The 17,600-nt window shown below is 37.6% G+C and overlaps 1 protein-coding gene across 1 annotated transcript in view; it reads right to left on the reverse strand.

The window, feature by feature from the left end:
- Window positions 1-35: 35 nt before the first annotated feature.
- The window catches only part of hspa4l (heat shock protein 4 like), a 30,904-nt gene continuing 13,339 nt past the window's right edge, over window positions 36-17,600 (reverse strand). Inside the window, exons 11-19 of the mRNA XM_052145291.1 lie at window positions 15,831-15,964; window positions 13,485-13,681; window positions 10,312-10,389; window positions 7,657-7,800; window positions 3,592-3,717; window positions 3,347-3,454; window positions 3,046-3,165; window positions 1,053-1,214; window positions 36-915 (exon numbers count right to left, since the gene is read on the reverse strand). Coding sequence (XP_052001251.1) covers window positions 739-915; window positions 1,053-1,214; window positions 3,046-3,165; window positions 3,347-3,454; window positions 3,592-3,717; window positions 7,657-7,800; window positions 10,312-10,389; window positions 13,485-13,681; window positions 15,831-15,964 — 1,246 coding nt within the window. The 3' untranslated portion in view covers window positions 36-738. The remainder of the gene's footprint in view (window positions 916-1,052; window positions 1,215-3,045; window positions 3,166-3,346; window positions 3,455-3,591; window positions 3,718-7,656; window positions 7,801-10,311; window positions 10,390-13,484; window positions 13,682-15,830; window positions 15,965-17,600) is intronic.

The following is a 17,600-nucleotide window of genomic DNA, read 5'->3' on the forward strand; positions in this document are numbered from 1 at the left end:
CGGCAGCAAACAAGGATTCAGTCATAAAGGCGTGTTTTATTCTATGTGACCATCAAACCTCAAAACTTGATATGGGATTGCATGAAAATTCGGGAAAAATAGGTAATGAATGGCCCAGTACATTCTACTTTCATATGACTCTACGGAAGAGAAAGAACTGCAATGTCAACAATAGGAGTGTACCTATATCTAAGCACTCATAAATTCAAATTACTAAAATAATATTTACAGGCTCTAAATAACACATCCTTTGGAAACTTATATATTAAATACAAATATATACCACATATTTATATGTATTGCATACATATTTACTTGTTTTCCTCAATCTAAACAATTGATCGAACAGTATTTCAATTCATGTTCCCATTCCAAGTTAGTGCGAAATGCAAGAATCACATTATTTTGTTTTTGTTTTTTTGTATAGAGTAGCAGCATTTGTTTAAGCTATTGAACTACATCTATTTTATATGATCCTATCATTGATGTTCAATCCCGAACTGAGTTTAAAATACAGCTGTAATGTTCAAAAGATAGGCTGACCCAATCCCTTAATAGGTACAAGAGAAAATCAACAGAAGAGCAGACTTCAACAAACAGATGCACAAATACAGCCAACTGAGTGGTGGACACAAAGAGCATGGTACCAGCTATTGGTTCAGTGTAAGTTGAAAAGGTTTAGTTGTGGCTTGAGTGAGAATGGCAGCAAAACCAGTTGGTTGAGTTGGTTGGAATTGCTCAGTCCACCTCCATCTCTCCAGATGGAGGTTTTGTCTGCTGATTGCCTTTGCTGTCAGCACCTTGTTGTCCCGCAGGGCCATTATGTGCCTCGTTGTTTTTGTCTCCCTCCTCTACGGGCTCCTCGGTTTTGGGATTGGGTCGGTTGAGCACAGAATTGCAAACCTCCTCTAACTCCTGCGATACAACACGGGTCAGATGGATTAGTATTAACATTAATTTAATCTTTTAGGAATAAACTTTTAATGGGAATTTTAAATAAAATGTGCGAGCTGCCATACTTTCGTCAATTTTAAACAGAAACTGGCACAAACCTGAATTTTCTGAATGATGTCTGCTACTTTGACTGCTGGGTCTTGGGCAATAGTGAGTTTGCTCTGGGCATTCATCTTTGCATTTATCCAGCCTAAAGCTTCATTCACACTCTTCTCAACTGCACCCATCTCCTCAGGACTCAAGTGCTGGTAACGTTCATCCTGTTGGTTCAAAACGCAAATGGAACCACAGTATTTAACGTTCTCCCGTGCATTTCAGCAGACCTGTTCAGTGCTAAAAAGACCTCATCATAACTTTAATGTGCATATTTTTGGTGATTTAAAACCATATGAAAATTAATGTGAAACCCCACTGAACAGCAATGTAATTAAGACTGGATAAAACAACTGAAATAGAGGCTGTCACGTTCTGTCACAATCCGCAATGAATACAATCAAATCCCACGTTTGTTCCAATAAATATCCTGTTTCACTCTTAAAAATGTCACATTATTAAAGTTAAATGGGTTTTTATCATGTTGACTTTAACCGTAAAGTGTACATGACCCCTGGATGACATTGGGAGACATAACATGGAACACTAAGTAAGTTTTCCAATTATTTCCCATTCATAGAATAAAACTATGCCACAAATTTAAGCTCTACCATGTTTTAACCGTTTAAGCTTGGATGGGCCCGCCTGAGGAAAAACTTTAAAAAATGATTATCAAAATATGAATAACTACAGTCATGACCAACACAAAATAGGCATCGTTTTAAAGCTTAGAAGCTCTAATTTACAATGTAAGCATTATGACCAAAACTGAACTAGTACTTTGAAATTGGCAGACAAATCAGAAGTGTACCTCTTTGATAACTTATTAATATTTTGGCACTGCACATATTATTGTAATCAGTAAAACATCAAACATGAAATAGCTATGCATCATATGTTATTGGCAAGCTCTCAAAAAACCAGTGAGTAAAAGCCAACTATATTTCTTTGACATACAAGTTACATGTAAACAAGTATTGCTTATATGGCGTGTTTTGCTTATTACTTCATGAAAAATAAACAGAACATATAATATCTCATATTATTCCTTAGAGGAGGCGATTTCACAAAAGAGTTCACACACAACATAATCTGATGCATAGATCACAATATATTCAACACGAAGCACAATGTGCACACAGCACATAATGTGCTATCTGGCTAAAAACATGTTAGATTTACTGGATCAGATGACTTCATCGGAAATAATGTTGTAGGTTGTCCAGCATCATGGAACACTAAACCAGTCGTATTAGGATTCAGATCGCTGCAACCAGAAGTGGAAGTCATCCTAATATGGGCAGAGAGGAACGTTCACTCTAATTACATATGGCCACCAGGAGATGTTGCCAAGTACATGGCACAGATTTAATGATGGCTCAAATGACACAGAATGGAACTGAATGAGATCTTATTACTAGTGCCTGCATGCTTTGGAGAGAAAGCACACAGTGCTTTAAGTCATTGTACTTGTATTTGTATGTGTAATCAGTTCTTATGTACAATTTTTATGTTCTATTTGTTTGGAGATGATTTTGGACGCTAGGATAAATTATTTTTGTAATTTATCCTATTTACTTTGTCATATCAACACAAAATTTTCAGTTACAGGTGACATGATTGTAAACAAAACAAAAGCACATTTTCGGATTACCTAATTTAAACCCTGAGATATGCAGTATAATGTTAATATAAGTTAATATATATAATATACGTTTTTTAAATATAAGAAAACATTTTGCAATGTTTGTTTTAGTGATTTTTCAGCAGTTTCTTAGGCTGAGAGTCACAGAATTTATTATAATCTATATCATTAAAAAAATTCTAAGTTTTCTTTAAAATTATACCAAACACATGAAGCTCCTTGTTTTGTTTTTTGTTGATGTTTTGTAAATTACAAGCCTTTAATTTTGGGTATGCAACTGAAACAGGAAATCTTTAAAAACACCCTGACAGAGCTTAAAGGGTTACTGTATAAAGTACTGTATTATAGCTTACCTTCTGTTTATACACATCCACAGCCTTCATAAAAAGCTGCACTTTCTTGCCAAGCTCATCAAATGCTCTTGGTCTACCCTCATGCTCCCTGTACCGTTCCTCGATGGGCTCACCAAACTTCTACAAAACCCAAACACAACATCCTGCTGTTGCAAACATCCATGCAGCTTTATGAAATAAGTCGTACTAAAACTGAAACTATATATGTATGGGGGGGTAAGTAGGTGGGTGTGAAGGAGCAAGGTTAGGTTTAGGGGTAGGGTTATAGGAAATATAATTACCTAAATATAAATATACCTACTTTGAGATCAGCCAGTTTTTCCTGATAGATTTCTTTCTCCTGGTCCTCTCCTTCTTCATACAGCCAGTTCTCTGTGTCCTTAAGAATTAGGGTGAGCCGGTTACTTTCCTAAATTTGAAAAATGTTGAGGTCTTTTGAATGACAGGGATCGGTTAAATTATTTAGATGTGGAAAAGATTTAAGCTCCTCAGTGGCTTCACTGAGAACAGCAGCAATACAGATAAACAAAGAGATGATATGCTCACATCCTCAGTGACATATTTCTCAAAGATGCCACACAGTTTGTCTCGCAGATCGTAAACATACTCTTCCACACCGTTTTTAGCATCATTTCTCTCCTTCTCCAGCTTGTCCTGAATGATCATTTTTTTCTGAAAAACAGAACACACTATATTCATATGCCAGATCATTGTAACTTTCATCTGTTCTGCCATTGACAACACCATTGTAACTTAACGATTATAAATGGTGCAGAACACATTTACATGTGTTCTGCACCATTCAATATTGTTAATTAACTTTTTAAATTTTGCACCACATAAAGTATATTACATTGTACCCAAAACTAATATAAAAAATATATGTGAATAAATATAAAAATAAAGTAAATTAAGTATTCTGGAAAATTAAGTTTTTCCCATCATGGTCAGTAGAAATAAAAAAGCTTTTATATAAGTATATATATATATATATATATATATATATATATATATGTATATGTACACTGTACACTGGCGTTCAAAAGTTTGGAATAATGAACAGATTTTGCTCTTAAGGAAAGTCAGTTATTTATTCACCAAAGTGGCATTCAGCTGATCACAATGTACATTACATAACGTGAACAATTACTATTACAATTTGAAAAAAAAAATCAGAACTTCTTAAACTACTTGTACAACGAGTTCTCATAAAAAAATCCTCCACATGCAGCAATAACAGCTTTGCAGATCCTTGGTATTCTAGCTGTCAGTTTGTCCAGATCCTCAGGCGACATTTCACCCCACACTTCCTGTAGCACTTGCCATAGATGTGACTGTCTTATCGGGCACTTCTCACGCACCTCACAGTCTAGCTGATCCCACTAAAACTCAATGGGGTTAAGATCCATAACACTCTTTTCAAATTATCTGTTGTCCAATATGTTCTGTTTCTTTGCCCTCTCTAACCTTTCCTTTTTGATTTCTGTTACAAAAGTGTCTTTTCTTTGCAATTCTTCCCATAAGACCTCCTGAGTCTTCTCTTTACTGTTGTACATGAAACTGGTGTTGAGCGGGTAGAATTCAATGAAGCTGTCAGCTGAGGACATGTGAGGCGTCTATTTCTCAAACTAGAGACTCTGATGTACTTATCCTCTTGTTTAGTTGTACATCTGGCCTTCCACATCTCTTTCTGTCCTTGTTAGAGTAAGTTGTTCTTTGTATTTGATGTCTCTAGTGTTCACCTTTGTATGAAATCTTCAGTTTTTTGGCAATTTCAAGCATTGTATATCCTTCATTCCTCAAAACAATGATTAACTGATGAGTTTCTAGAGTTTCTTTCTTTTTGCCATTTGTGACCTAATATTGACCTTAAGACTATTACATACTGTGGAAACTCAAAAACAAACACAAAGACAATTATAAGCTTCATTTAATGAATCAAATAGCTTTCAGATGTGTTTGATATAATGGCAAGTGATTTTCTAATATCAAATGATCAATTTAGCATGATTACTCAAGGATAAGGTGTTGGAGTGATCGCTGCTGGAAATGGGGCCTGTCTAGATTTGATAAAAAATGACTTTTTTCAAATAGTGATGGTGCTGTTTTTTACATCAGTAATGTCCTGACTATACTTTGGGATCAGTTGAATGCCATTTTGGTGAATTAAAGTACTAATTTTCTTCCAAGACAGCAAAATCTGTACATTATTCCAAATTCCATATATATATAAATTAAATGTTCTGTTTCAAATATTGATTATTAGTATAAATGAATGTTTCTGTAAAATTCCATGTTATGTGTACAATAACATTTGTATTTTTTTTAAATAAAATCTACACTAAAGGGAGTTTTATAAAAATGTCCTTAAATTGCAATATGATTTTCAATTTTGTATCCTGTTTGCTCCCTCAATTCTAATTCAATTCAAGTTCATTAAATGAATTGAAATTTGAAATACTTCAAAACTAAATTGAGTACAATCCTTGTGTACAGTACATATCTAATATGATCATCATGGGTGCCATAACTTGAAACTCCCAGTGGAGACAAAATGTGCACGCAGACATGTTGTGTTTTCTAATTTAACACAAAATGACAAGCACAAGGCTTTGACATGAATGCCCAGCCATAATTGTAGGACATGAATCTGACGCCCAGAGCTGTGCTGGCACTCTACTGATGTAATGATCTACTAATATCTTTTCCCTGAGGTCTGAATTGAGCTCAGTCATGGATATTTAGGGCAAACGCTAAATCCCTCACTTTATTTGGACAATGTCGAGGAACATCAGGAGGAATCATTCTACAGCAAAGTGCAGCTACAAACTAGGGCTGAGTGATATACTGGGGATACAAAAATAGTACAGTGGTAGAAAAAATTAACTGTGATACAATATTAGCATTTAGCAAATTTCGGTACATGACCCAGACGACAATAAGCTGCTATTCAAGATAATTCATTGATGCGTGAGATTCATTAAATATGTTTTTAACACATTTACCAAATTTTTCATTATAATTTGTGTTTCATTCTTCAAACTGTAACAGGTAAATGTTCAGTGGAGTTATTGCAACACGATCTTACCCTTAAAAATTACTTTTGTTGATGTGACCTAATTAAGAAAATGAAGATTTTAAAACCAAGTAATTTAGATGTTACTACAAGAGTAAATTTTTTAGTAATCTAACAAATTATTATTATTATTATTATTTACAGTGATTAGTTATCTAGAAATCAAATTCGATGTGATGTTTAACAAAAGTAATGTCATTTGCACACTTTGTACAGTGAAATGTAATTAAAATGAAAGGTTAACAATTATAAAATATATATTTCTACAAATATTGATGAGAAGACCATCAGACAACAGAAGCAAAAAATATTTTGTTACAGATGAAGTAAAGTGTCTTGAAAGTTTAATTTAATTATTGCAAATTTGCATTGACTATCCATTTTGATGCAGTTGAATTGAATGTGTAAATGCATCAACTACGAAAAAATGAAATTTGTTGTAAACTATTGAGCTTAAAGGAGACCTATTATGTCCCTTTTTACAAGATGTAATATAAGTCTCAGGTGTCCCAAGAATGTGTCTGTGAAGTTTCAGCTCAAAATACCCAACAGATCATTTATTATACCATGTTGTAAATGCCTGTTTTTGGTTGGAATCAAAAACACGTTGTTTTCGTGTGTGTCTCTTTAAATGCAAATGAGCTGCTGCTCCCCGCCCCCTTCATAGCTCTGGTCTCCGTGAATACAGTCAGAGACAATGGTACCTTTAGCTGCATTAGCCCTGGAATCAGCTAACAAGCACATTTGGAAAGGCGATTTGCAAACATCCTGTTTTATATTGACGGTGTAAAAAGATTTGCACAAACATACACACATTTGTTTATGTTTTGGGGCACATTTCCTTCAAAAACGAAACTTGTCTGCTGCGTCTTCAGTGGCTCTGATGCTGGGAGTACATGAAGACTCTTATGTTCACTTTTACAGCCAACAACAGAACACTTATGATGCTTACGAAGCTGAGACATTATTCTTCTCACTGTATCTGCTCCAGACTGTGTGTAGATCACTCAGAGGAGGATCTATGATAATAGGGTGGAGTCCGTCACCAGTCGTGGGCGAGGCCTGCTCTAACATGACGTCAACTTTAGAGCAAAAATGTAAACTGTTCATTTTGACACACTGTTTTTGATTAATATAAATATAAGAAAGAGGAGTGGGTGGACTTTTAACATTGTAGGGTGGTTGTGTACACACATGTGCGACTCACATTTATGTACAAAAAGTGTAAAAGTGAATTTTGCATAATAGGTCCCCTTTAACTAATTGATCTTTATCATTTCATCAGTTGCCAAAGGTTGTTTATTTCTTACAAAATGTATCGTTCCAGCCATACTACAAAATAATTTATATTAACTCCTTATTTTCAAAATGGATTCTGCTTAAAAGTGCAAAAAAATGAGCTGCGCTTTGAGACAGGCATCAAAAATGCAATGGGTGCTTTGAACTAAGCTGAGTTAAATCAATGCCAGCACTCCACATCTACTCAAGGGAACTGAGGCAGTCTGAAATTGAAAGGAAACGCACTATTCACTCACCTCATATTCAACAAAGCTGTTGAGCACATCTCTTTCCAGCTGTCGGGTGGTGTTAGCCAAGATGGGAAGATCAACGCTCTTTACCATTGTCTTGGGTTTGCTACTGCTTGCACCTTGCTCTTGTTTATCAAAGGGTGCACCATCCTGTAAGAAAATTGAAAATATTAGTCTGAAATTATATAAGCAAAATACAGATCCATCACTGGCTTTAAAGTGGTCATATTATATCATAACACATAACTCACAGAACACACACAAACAGATTCCACTTTATATTAGGTGTCTTAAACTACTCTTTACTAACATTAAAATATATACAATACAATGCACTTTTTGTGTAACTACATGTTGTTAAGCAAAATTATCACAAAATTCAAATTTGCTGCTACAGAGGTTGAGGTACAGATAGGTTAAGTGGTAGGGTTAACAGTGTAACTACAGATGTAATTAAATTGCAGGTACTTTAAAGGTCACCTATTATGCCCCTTTTCACAAGATGTAATTTAAATATTTTGTGTCCCCAGAATGTGTCTGTGAAGTTTCAGCTGAAAATACCTTACAGATAATTTATTATACCATGTTGAAAATACAAATTTTTAGGTGGGAATAAAAAACAAGCTGTTTTTGTGTGTGTCTTTAAATGCAAATGAACTGGTGCTCCCCGCCCCATATCCAGAATAGGGCGGAGTTTTGACATCTCTGCTTCAGATAACTAGACATCATAAGCAACATGACTGGCAGTGAAAATAGTGGCTATCAGCCCTATATGAACTGGAGTCAGACACTTATGAGAGACTCAAAATAACAACTTTGAGAATGAACCAGGAAGTTTCCGAATGGTTATTTGATACATTTATTTATTCGTTTTTTCAGCAGTTTTGCAATGATGGATGAGCAACACACACAAATACTGTTACAATATTCGCTATGCGCTATAACAAAACACACACAAACAAACATGTCCGTCGGCAGTGTCTGTCAACAGTCGTGGGCAGGGCCTGTACAAAGTGACGTCACTTTGTACAGAATCTGCGAACGGCTTGTTCTGAGACACTGCTTATGATCGATGGGGATTAAAAAAAAAGAACTTTTTTTTATCATTATAGGGTGGTTGTGTACACACACACTGCCAACACACATTTATGTTCAAACCTCATGTAAAAGTGAATTTTGCATAATAGGTCCCCTTTAAATGTAAGTGCAATGCAAAAACACCTATGTATGTACATAATAAGTCAATTTTTAAAAATGCTCAAGTACATAGTAGTTAAAGACACGTAATATAAAGTGGGCCCCTTCCTCATTCCAAAAGAACCATCTATTGAAACCAGATGCAATGCGAAAAACGAGACGCGAGTAATCAAATATTTTCCATACAGTAAATCTGAGTTGTATATTTAAGCGGCATCACACTGGGTTGCCCCACCCACAGTGAACTGTCACTGGTTTAAAATCCGGCTCTACATAACCGTATATAATGTATATTAAATAGGGCTGTCAATCAATTAAAAGTGTTAATTAGTTACATGGTATGCCAATTAATTAATCACAATGAATAGCATATGTAAATATTTGCTGTGAAAGCCCCTCAAATAATAATTCAAAATAGAATGATTCAATCATTTAAAATAGCTTTATTTAAAAAATTCTAAATAAAATGAAAAGAAAAATCTGATAATTAAAATGCATTACATTATTGTGGCAGCATGATAAGCCAAAACAAAAACTGGCTTCAGAATCCAAAATATTATTTAATTCCATGTTATTGAACATAACATAAGCCTATAATGGGCCTACAGTCCACAGCAATCATTTATTATGAGGGCTTTTCTAAGGACATAACAATGTGCACCTGTGTCAGACAGACACTTTTGGAGCATCATACTTTGGTTGCGCCACAACATAATCATTCAATTTTTAGGCTAAACGTAGTTTAAAATGTAGAAAATCATGTCTTGAGATCTCTGTGTTCGGATTTACGCTCCATTAAGCTGTGTTTGAACCAAGGAGCTGCCCCCTGGAGAAAACAGCCTAAATTGTTCCAATGGTAGGAATATTCCTTATTACAGTCATTAAGACATTATTAATTGCATAAATGTTTTAACACTTTATTTTTTATATAATTAATCACACTGAATGTTAACACGTTAAATCGACGGCCCTAATATTAATGTATATTAATAGGATTGACACTATTATTCATAAAAACAATGATTAACAGTAAAATGTGGTAAAGTGCACAAATCTGTTCCTGACTATGTGTAGCATCTGCCATTATTCACAATGTAGCACCTATTTATTTTTAAAAAGGTCAACAATCATTTAAATATGATCTTAAAAGTTTGTGTGGCACATTTTAGCACAGATTGTTTTGTGAACCGTCACAATGTAATGCAGGCTTAGAAGTATGGGGCCATGCCAACTATACTGAAACCCACAGCAAACCCACAGCCTGTAAGTAAGTGTTGTTGCTCATTTTAAATGAGAAGAGGGTGTATACATAGAAATCTTAAAGGTACAGTAGCAAAAAAAAAAAAAAAATGGAGTGAAACATAGTCATGGAAATACTAAATTAAGATTTTTGGGTACAAAAAGACCACATAAAGAAACAGCATGTAAAACCACATTCACATATATTTGCAAGGTAAATTGTACCTTGCTGCCAGATTTATTAATTCTCTCCTCTTCATTTCGCTGTTCTGCTTGGCCTTCCTGGTCCACTTGCATTTTATTCTATGAAATATTTATAAAAACAGCATCAGTGGCATTTGATCTTTACTCTTCACAGATGAATGAAGAAGCTTACAGTGCTTGCTTGTTTTGTACATTCTTCATAAGTAGAGGACTAATGAACAGCCGAGCTTGAGAGCCATAATCATTACTGTATAACACACATTAGATCTACTCCTGTCAAAAAAATGGCTCAAGCCCTGAATGAGACTAAACTGAATGCATGGGAAGGTATTCCGAGTCAAAACAGATTTTAGTGGCTTGCACTGCCTTTGATTGGTTATTGATATGTTTAGCCTTGTAGAGAGATTGCAGTGCATGCCACAAATATTAAATATAATAGTCATAACCATGCAACTGAAGTAACCAAACCCTACCACCACATTTTAGATATTCCTTTTGCTGATATTCCCCTTGTTGCAAATTACTGCTGTTCCTGTCATGCATGTCAAATCACTGGTGAGCTAAATAAAGTTATACCTAACACATGAATGACAAAATGACACTGCTCAGAATCAAAATGACACAAGAGACAGAAGTGTCATCTTCAATGACGAGAGCAGTAAGCTTAAAATAGTGACAGTAAAAAAAGCTTTTCTGAAAGACTGAAAAGCCTCTACCCAACAGAACAGTAATGTTCAAATGCCGGTGAGTATAAGCAGTTCTTATCTATGTTAAATATTCATAGTCTTCTCAATGGATTTGAGAGAACTATTTAAATATTACTTTCTAGTCTTGTCCACAGTGGAAACGGTAAAAACATGACAAAACAAACGCCATTAACTCCAAAAAGATTTCAGTTCTTTAAAGGAATCAGTTAGCAACATTTTTTATTTATCTCATTGTTTACTCACCCTCATGTTGTTCTAAACCCATATGACTTTCTTTCTTCTGTGAAACACAAAAGGAGAAATTTTGAGGAATATACTGCCAATTCAATATAATAAAAATAAATCTGGGTTGTCAGGCTCCAAAATGACAATAAATCACTATTACAGTAGTCCATATGACTAAAACACTATATTCCAAGTCTTCTGAGGCCATGCAATAGCTTTGTACGAGGAACAGACCAAAATGTAACTGTTCTTCTTTGCCAAATCTCTCAAATTTCATTTGCACGTCCACATATTCAGACTTGCCGTTTCAAAAATCAGTGACATGGCACGTCATCTTTAATGACGATTGGTCACGTCACTACTGATATCGAACCAGAGACTATTTAGCAGAGATGGGCCATTTCTATTCAAATTAATGGGAGAAATTTGAATGCCCAACGGTCAACAGATGTAGAAAGGAAGTCCTGACTTACAGGTAAAAGAGCTAATCACCTTTAAGATACAGACATCGCCTGTCAGTCAACTCAAGAACATGCATGCACATTAGATGTAAAGCACAATTTATGGTAGACAGGAGCAGCACTGTATGCTGCTTGTTTACACAGAAAAATAGCTGCCCGAGAGCATTAAAAAAATGGCTGCCAAGTGGATTGACCTTGCTAAAAAAAACGTTTGCTGCATCCGAAACCACGTACTGTCACAGTATGAACTTGTGGTGATGGGGACAAGGCCGAGAGAGTGAGTGCAGTAAGGTTTGGCACCTCTAACGGCTGTTTTGTGCTTGCAGTAAGAGCGGAGAGTGATTTAAACTGCCGGAGGGGAGAGAGAGTGGAGCCTGCACGTGTGTGTGTGTGTATGTGTCAGTGCAGCTAACATTTGAGTTTTAAGCTTTTGAGTGAGACAGAATAAAAATACATTTTGAGTGTTATTTGCAGTCTCCCGCGTACTACTTGAGAGAGTCAAGATCTTTTGCCACAGTGTTGCCAAAACCCGGGAAGTATATGCTGCCAAGATATCCTCGCCGCTGGAAGATGTCTGCAAGTCCCTCGCCAGCATCCAACAAGCACAACACCAGGTCCTCATGGAGCTGCAGATGGAGCAGGAGAAGCGCTTCGAGGTGCTCCTCCAGGCCCAAGCGGGAGACGGCAAATCAAATTCAAAACATATTTTGATTTTCTCTCACTCAGAAGCTTCAATCTTAAATATTAGCTGCACTGACACACACGTGCAGGCTCAGCTCTCTCTCCCCTCCGGTGGTCTGGATTCATCATTCTCCGCTCTCACTGCAAATACAAAATAGCTGTTAGAGGTGATTTCCCACAGGTGCTAACCCTTACCAACACTCAATCTCTCGACCTCGCTCTACACAAATGTCACTCGGCCACGACCCCATCACCACAGTTCTGTATTTGATGAAGGATTCACTTATCTGCCAGCAAATCAGTGCATTCTTTTAGGTATGCATGCGAGTAGTATGAATAGATTTCGGACATACTTCATCCGGGTACGTGGGCATTGTCTTGTGACCCGAATATATGTCATAATAACAACAAATGTGAAAACTATCCGCTCAGGTTTTGTTAAACAAGCACCATTTAAGAACAGGGAACAATTATCTTGATATATATAGCATATATAGTTGAGAAGAGCTGTCAGACTTGCAATTAACCTCCACTCTTTTAAATCCAGCATTTTGAATCTGACGTCGCCTCGTTGGATCGTAAAGCACCAAGTCAATCCAGACTTCAGAATCTCACTGGAAATAGTAGGTCGTCGGGGTACTTCTCGCTTACTGCTTCATGAATACTGTGGATTCGGACATAATACTCCACTGGTATACTGTTTTTGGCATACTATTTATTATATAGTATGGATATTAGGATGCAGCATTTGTATCAAACCTAACTTGGATGTGGATATCTTTAATAATGACTTAAATTTGTGTCTGTTCCTATATTCCAAGACTGGAATATAGTGCATGAGTCATATTGATAAGTTTTTATGATACATTTACAGTGTTTTTATTTTATTTTGGAGCTTGATGTCCCAGATCCCCTTTCATTTTCATTATATGGGAAAACTGGCCAGTACATTCTTCAGTATTTCTCCTTTTGTATTCCATGGATGAAAGAAAGCCATGCAGGTTTGGAACAACATGAGGGTGAGCAAATGATCACAGGATTTTCATATTTTCAAACTTTGTTTACCCCTTTACCAGTGGAAAGGAGATGGGGAGATGGTGGCAAACCTGTTGTCCCTTACCTGTTCATCAGGCCGGCTTTCATTCTGAACAGTAGGCTCTGTGTCCATCTGCATGTCCTCTGCCTCTCCCTTCTGCTTCTCTATCAGAGATGCACTGGACACACTGAAGATCCCATGCACATTCACACGCACTTTCACCTTCACCTTTGAACTGTCCCCATCAGGTTGTGGCACAACATTCTGGACAGTAAATCGGCCTGATCACAACAGAACAAAGACATGATCAGACTCGCAATCACAAAATATGTAAGGATTAGCGCTTTCTTTCAAATCATTCACTTGCAAATACCAACTTTACTAGGAAAATGTAAAACAAAATGGTATATATATATATATATACTGTATAATTTAGCTGGTTTCGGATTCACCTGAACCTGATTGGGCGTGTTTTTAAGGGCCGTTCACAAAAGACACAGCTTTTGCATTCTAAACAGCTAAATGTAGCCAAACAGAATGGAGGCGTCTCGAGGAGCTTTTTTATAACTTGACAAGTCATCACAAAATTGGGACATGCATGGTGGGATGCAATGCAATGACCAAAGTTGTCCATCTACTCCTTGGTCTGAATGTGTATGGCTGTAGTGGCAATACTTTAAAGGGGATCAATTAGGGATGTCATAAAATATTGATATATTGATTACTGATCGGCACATTATTTTATCAATACATTTTGGAGACATCGATATATTAACATTAGCCAAAATGTATATTAGAAGCCTAATTTGTGTGCTTTCCAATACACAGCTGGCCTTCTGTTTAATGTAGACTGGCATAATAGCTTTAGGAAACCACAAGGGTGTGATATAACATTTACTGAAGCAGGTCGCGGGTAGGTACACAGGATAAGCTGATGTGTCGCAGCAGATGGGAGACCAAAGTTACGAAGGTTTAGCATGAAACTTGTGTAACTGTGCAAACTGAATGATTAAAAATGGCGACGTTGGGGCCTGGGTAGCTTAGTGAGTAAAGATGCTGACTACCACCTCTGGAGTTTGCAAGTTCGAATCCAGGGTGTGCTGAGTGACTCCAGCCAGGTCCCCTAAGCAACCAAATTGGCCTGGTTGCTAGGGAGAGTAGAGTCAGATGGGGCAACCTCCTCGTCGTCGCTATAATGTGGTTTGCTCTCGGTGGGGCGTGTGGTGAGTTGTGCGTGGATGCCGCGGAGAATAGCGTGAAGCCTCCACACGCTCTAGTTCTCCGCGGTAATGCGCTCAACAAGCCACGTCATAAGCTGCGTGGGTTGATGGTCTCAGATGCGGAGGCAACTGAGATTTGTCCTCCACCACCTGGATTGAGGTGTCACTACACCACCACGAGGATTAAGAGCATATTGTGAATTCCAAATTGGGGAGAAAAAGAGGCGAAAATCAAAAACCAATAGGAAATATATGCGAGTTGCGGTCTGTAGCATTGTAGAATTTTGAGCTGTAGCTCGGTGTCTGTCAGCGGCGATGTGCGTACCTTCATAGAAAATTAGTTTCTAATTTTAGAACAAGACATGCCGTCAACTAGACACGTCTAAAGTGCAATCCCCTTTAATATACCCTGCAGCTCACACTTTACCAAAGTTGTGTTGAGAAATATTTTAAAAAGACAAAGATTACTGTACAACGAGCAGTCCTATTTGTATCTGAAAAAAATCCCAATATTTATCAATAATCATCTGGAAAATCTTTTCCACACAGCAAAAATGTCAGTATGATAATTAATCCACCACCATCACTAAAAATATCAAGATTAAAATAATATACATTAAATCTAGTCGACTTCACTAATCAACAAGCCTCTTGTTGGGTCGACTGATCAATGTGACCCATACCAAAACTTTACATTGTTTAAAGAGTTAGCAAGAACAGCAAAAGCTCTTATAAAGCAACAGAGATTCAGTGATTGCCGTATGGGAGTGTATTAGGCCCCTAACACACACTTAATATGGAGTGAGTGTAGAGGGCACATGATGCGAGGGAGTTAAGGCTTATGGGACATCATGTCTCAGTCCTAATTACTGGCTGGTGGGTGTATTTTGACACCTTTGTGACACCCCACTGAGGTTAGGCCTAACGCTAACCCACTTCAGCTGAGCTCATGTGCTGAAGAAATAACAGGTGCTCTGACACAATATGCTGAGGGCATTTATAATCACATGAGTACATGAACACCTATTTAAGGCTCCCCTGAGCTTCTCACCAGAGTAATTGGTCTCATTTTGGTTGTAAATTAGGTTAGAGAAACCCGACTAAAGCTCTAAAGTGAATCATATCAAGTCGACTCTTCTGGTTTAAGAATGCCACTACAAAATGTCAACCTCAATATTTAGCAAGCCATACAACTTACAGTTACACTAACCTATTCTGCTGTCTGGATAAGGTAGCTCATGTGGAGAACTATAGAATGCTTCCAGGTCAAAAGGCTCCTTCTTGTGGAAGGTGATGACCTTGGAGAAAGGTGTTGCATGGTTCTTACTGAACACCTCACATTCCCTGAAGAGAGAATAACAGAAGTGTAAATAAATTAACTACATTAAAGCAGTCAATTTTCTTAGTCCCCCAAGTCAAAAATCTCACATCTAAGTAGCTACACTGTAAAAATGCTCATAATTTTAACAGAAAAAGAATGTAAAAATGCTATAGTAATTGGTCCTCATAATTAATGTAGAAAAAGTATATTCATTTAACTAGACAATACGTGTCATAGTATAGTAAAATATTGTACAAAAAAAAATATTTTGTACAATCATAGCAAAAGTATGATTTACCTTATAGTTAAAGGAATATGTATGACTTTATTCATCTGCTGAAAACAAACAAAGATTTTTAGAGAAATATATCAACTCTGTTGGTCCATACAATGCAAGTGAATGGTGACCAAAACTTTGTAGCTCCAATAAGCACATAAAGGCAGCATAAAAGTAATCGATAAAACTCAATACACCTGGTTTAATCAATGTCTTCTGAAGTGATCCAATTGGTTCCAATTGGGTGAGAACAGGCCAAATTTTAACTCCTTTTTCACTATAAATCATGACATCTGCAGTCTCCTTGGCGATCATAATTTCAAGCTCGATTTCACTTCCTAGTTCTTGACGCATGAGCAGAGTGCTAGATGGCACTAGAAAGCAGAGTGCTAGATGGCACTAGAAACCAGAGTGCTAGATGGCACTAGGAAGCAGAGTGCTAGATGGCTCTAGGAAGCAGAGCGCTAGATGGCACTAGGAAGCAGAGCGCTAGATTGTGCTAGGAAGCAGAGCGCTAGATGGCGCTAGGAAGCAGAGAACTAAATGGTGCCAGGAAGCAAAGCGCTAGATGGCACTAGGAAGCAGAGTGCTAGATGGCACAAGGAAGCAGAGTGCTAGATGGCACCAGGAAGCAGAGTGCTAGATGGCACTAGGAAGCAGAGTGCTAGATGGCACAAGGAAGCAGAGTGCTAGATGGCACTAGGAAGCAGAGTGCTAGATGGCACCAGGAAGCAGAGCACTAAATGGTGCCAGGAAGCAAAGCGCTAGATGGCACTAGGAAGCAGAGTGCTAGATGGCACAAGGAAGCAGAGTGCTAGATGGCACCAGGAAGCAGAGTGCTAGATGGCACCAGGAAGCAGAGCACTAAATGGTGCCAGGAAGCAAAGCGCTAGATGGCACTAGGAAGCAGAGCGCTAGATGGCACTAGGAAGCAGAGCACTAGATGACACTAGGAAGCAGAGCGCTAGATGGCGCTAGGAAGCAGAGCGCTAAATGGCTCTAGGAAGCAGAGCGCTAGATGGCGCTAGGAAGCAGAGCGCTAAATGGCTCTAGGAAGCAGAGCGCTAGATGGCGCTAGGAAGCAGAGCGCTAGATGGCTCTAGGAAGCAGAGTGCTAGATGGCAATAGGAAGCAGAGTGCTAGATGGCAATAGGAAGCAGAGTGCTAGATGGCAATAGGAAGCAGAGTGCAAGATGGCTAGGAAGCAGAGTGCTAGATGGCGCTAGGAAGCAGAGTGCTAGATGGCACTAGGAAGCAGAGTGCTAGATGGAAATAGGAAGCAGAGTGCTAGATGGAAATAGGAAGCAGAGTGCTAGATGGCAATAGGAAGCAGAGTGCTAGATGGCGCTAGGAAGCAGAGCGCTAAATGGCTCTAGGAAGCA

The sequence above is a fragment of the Xyrauchen texanus genome, chromosome 16, assembly GCF_025860055.1.
Source record: "Xyrauchen texanus isolate HMW12.3.18 chromosome 16, RBS_HiC_50CHRs, whole genome shotgun sequence".
In the NCBI taxonomy this organism is placed as follows: Eukaryota; Metazoa; Chordata; class Actinopteri; order Cypriniformes; family Catostomidae; genus Xyrauchen; species Xyrauchen texanus.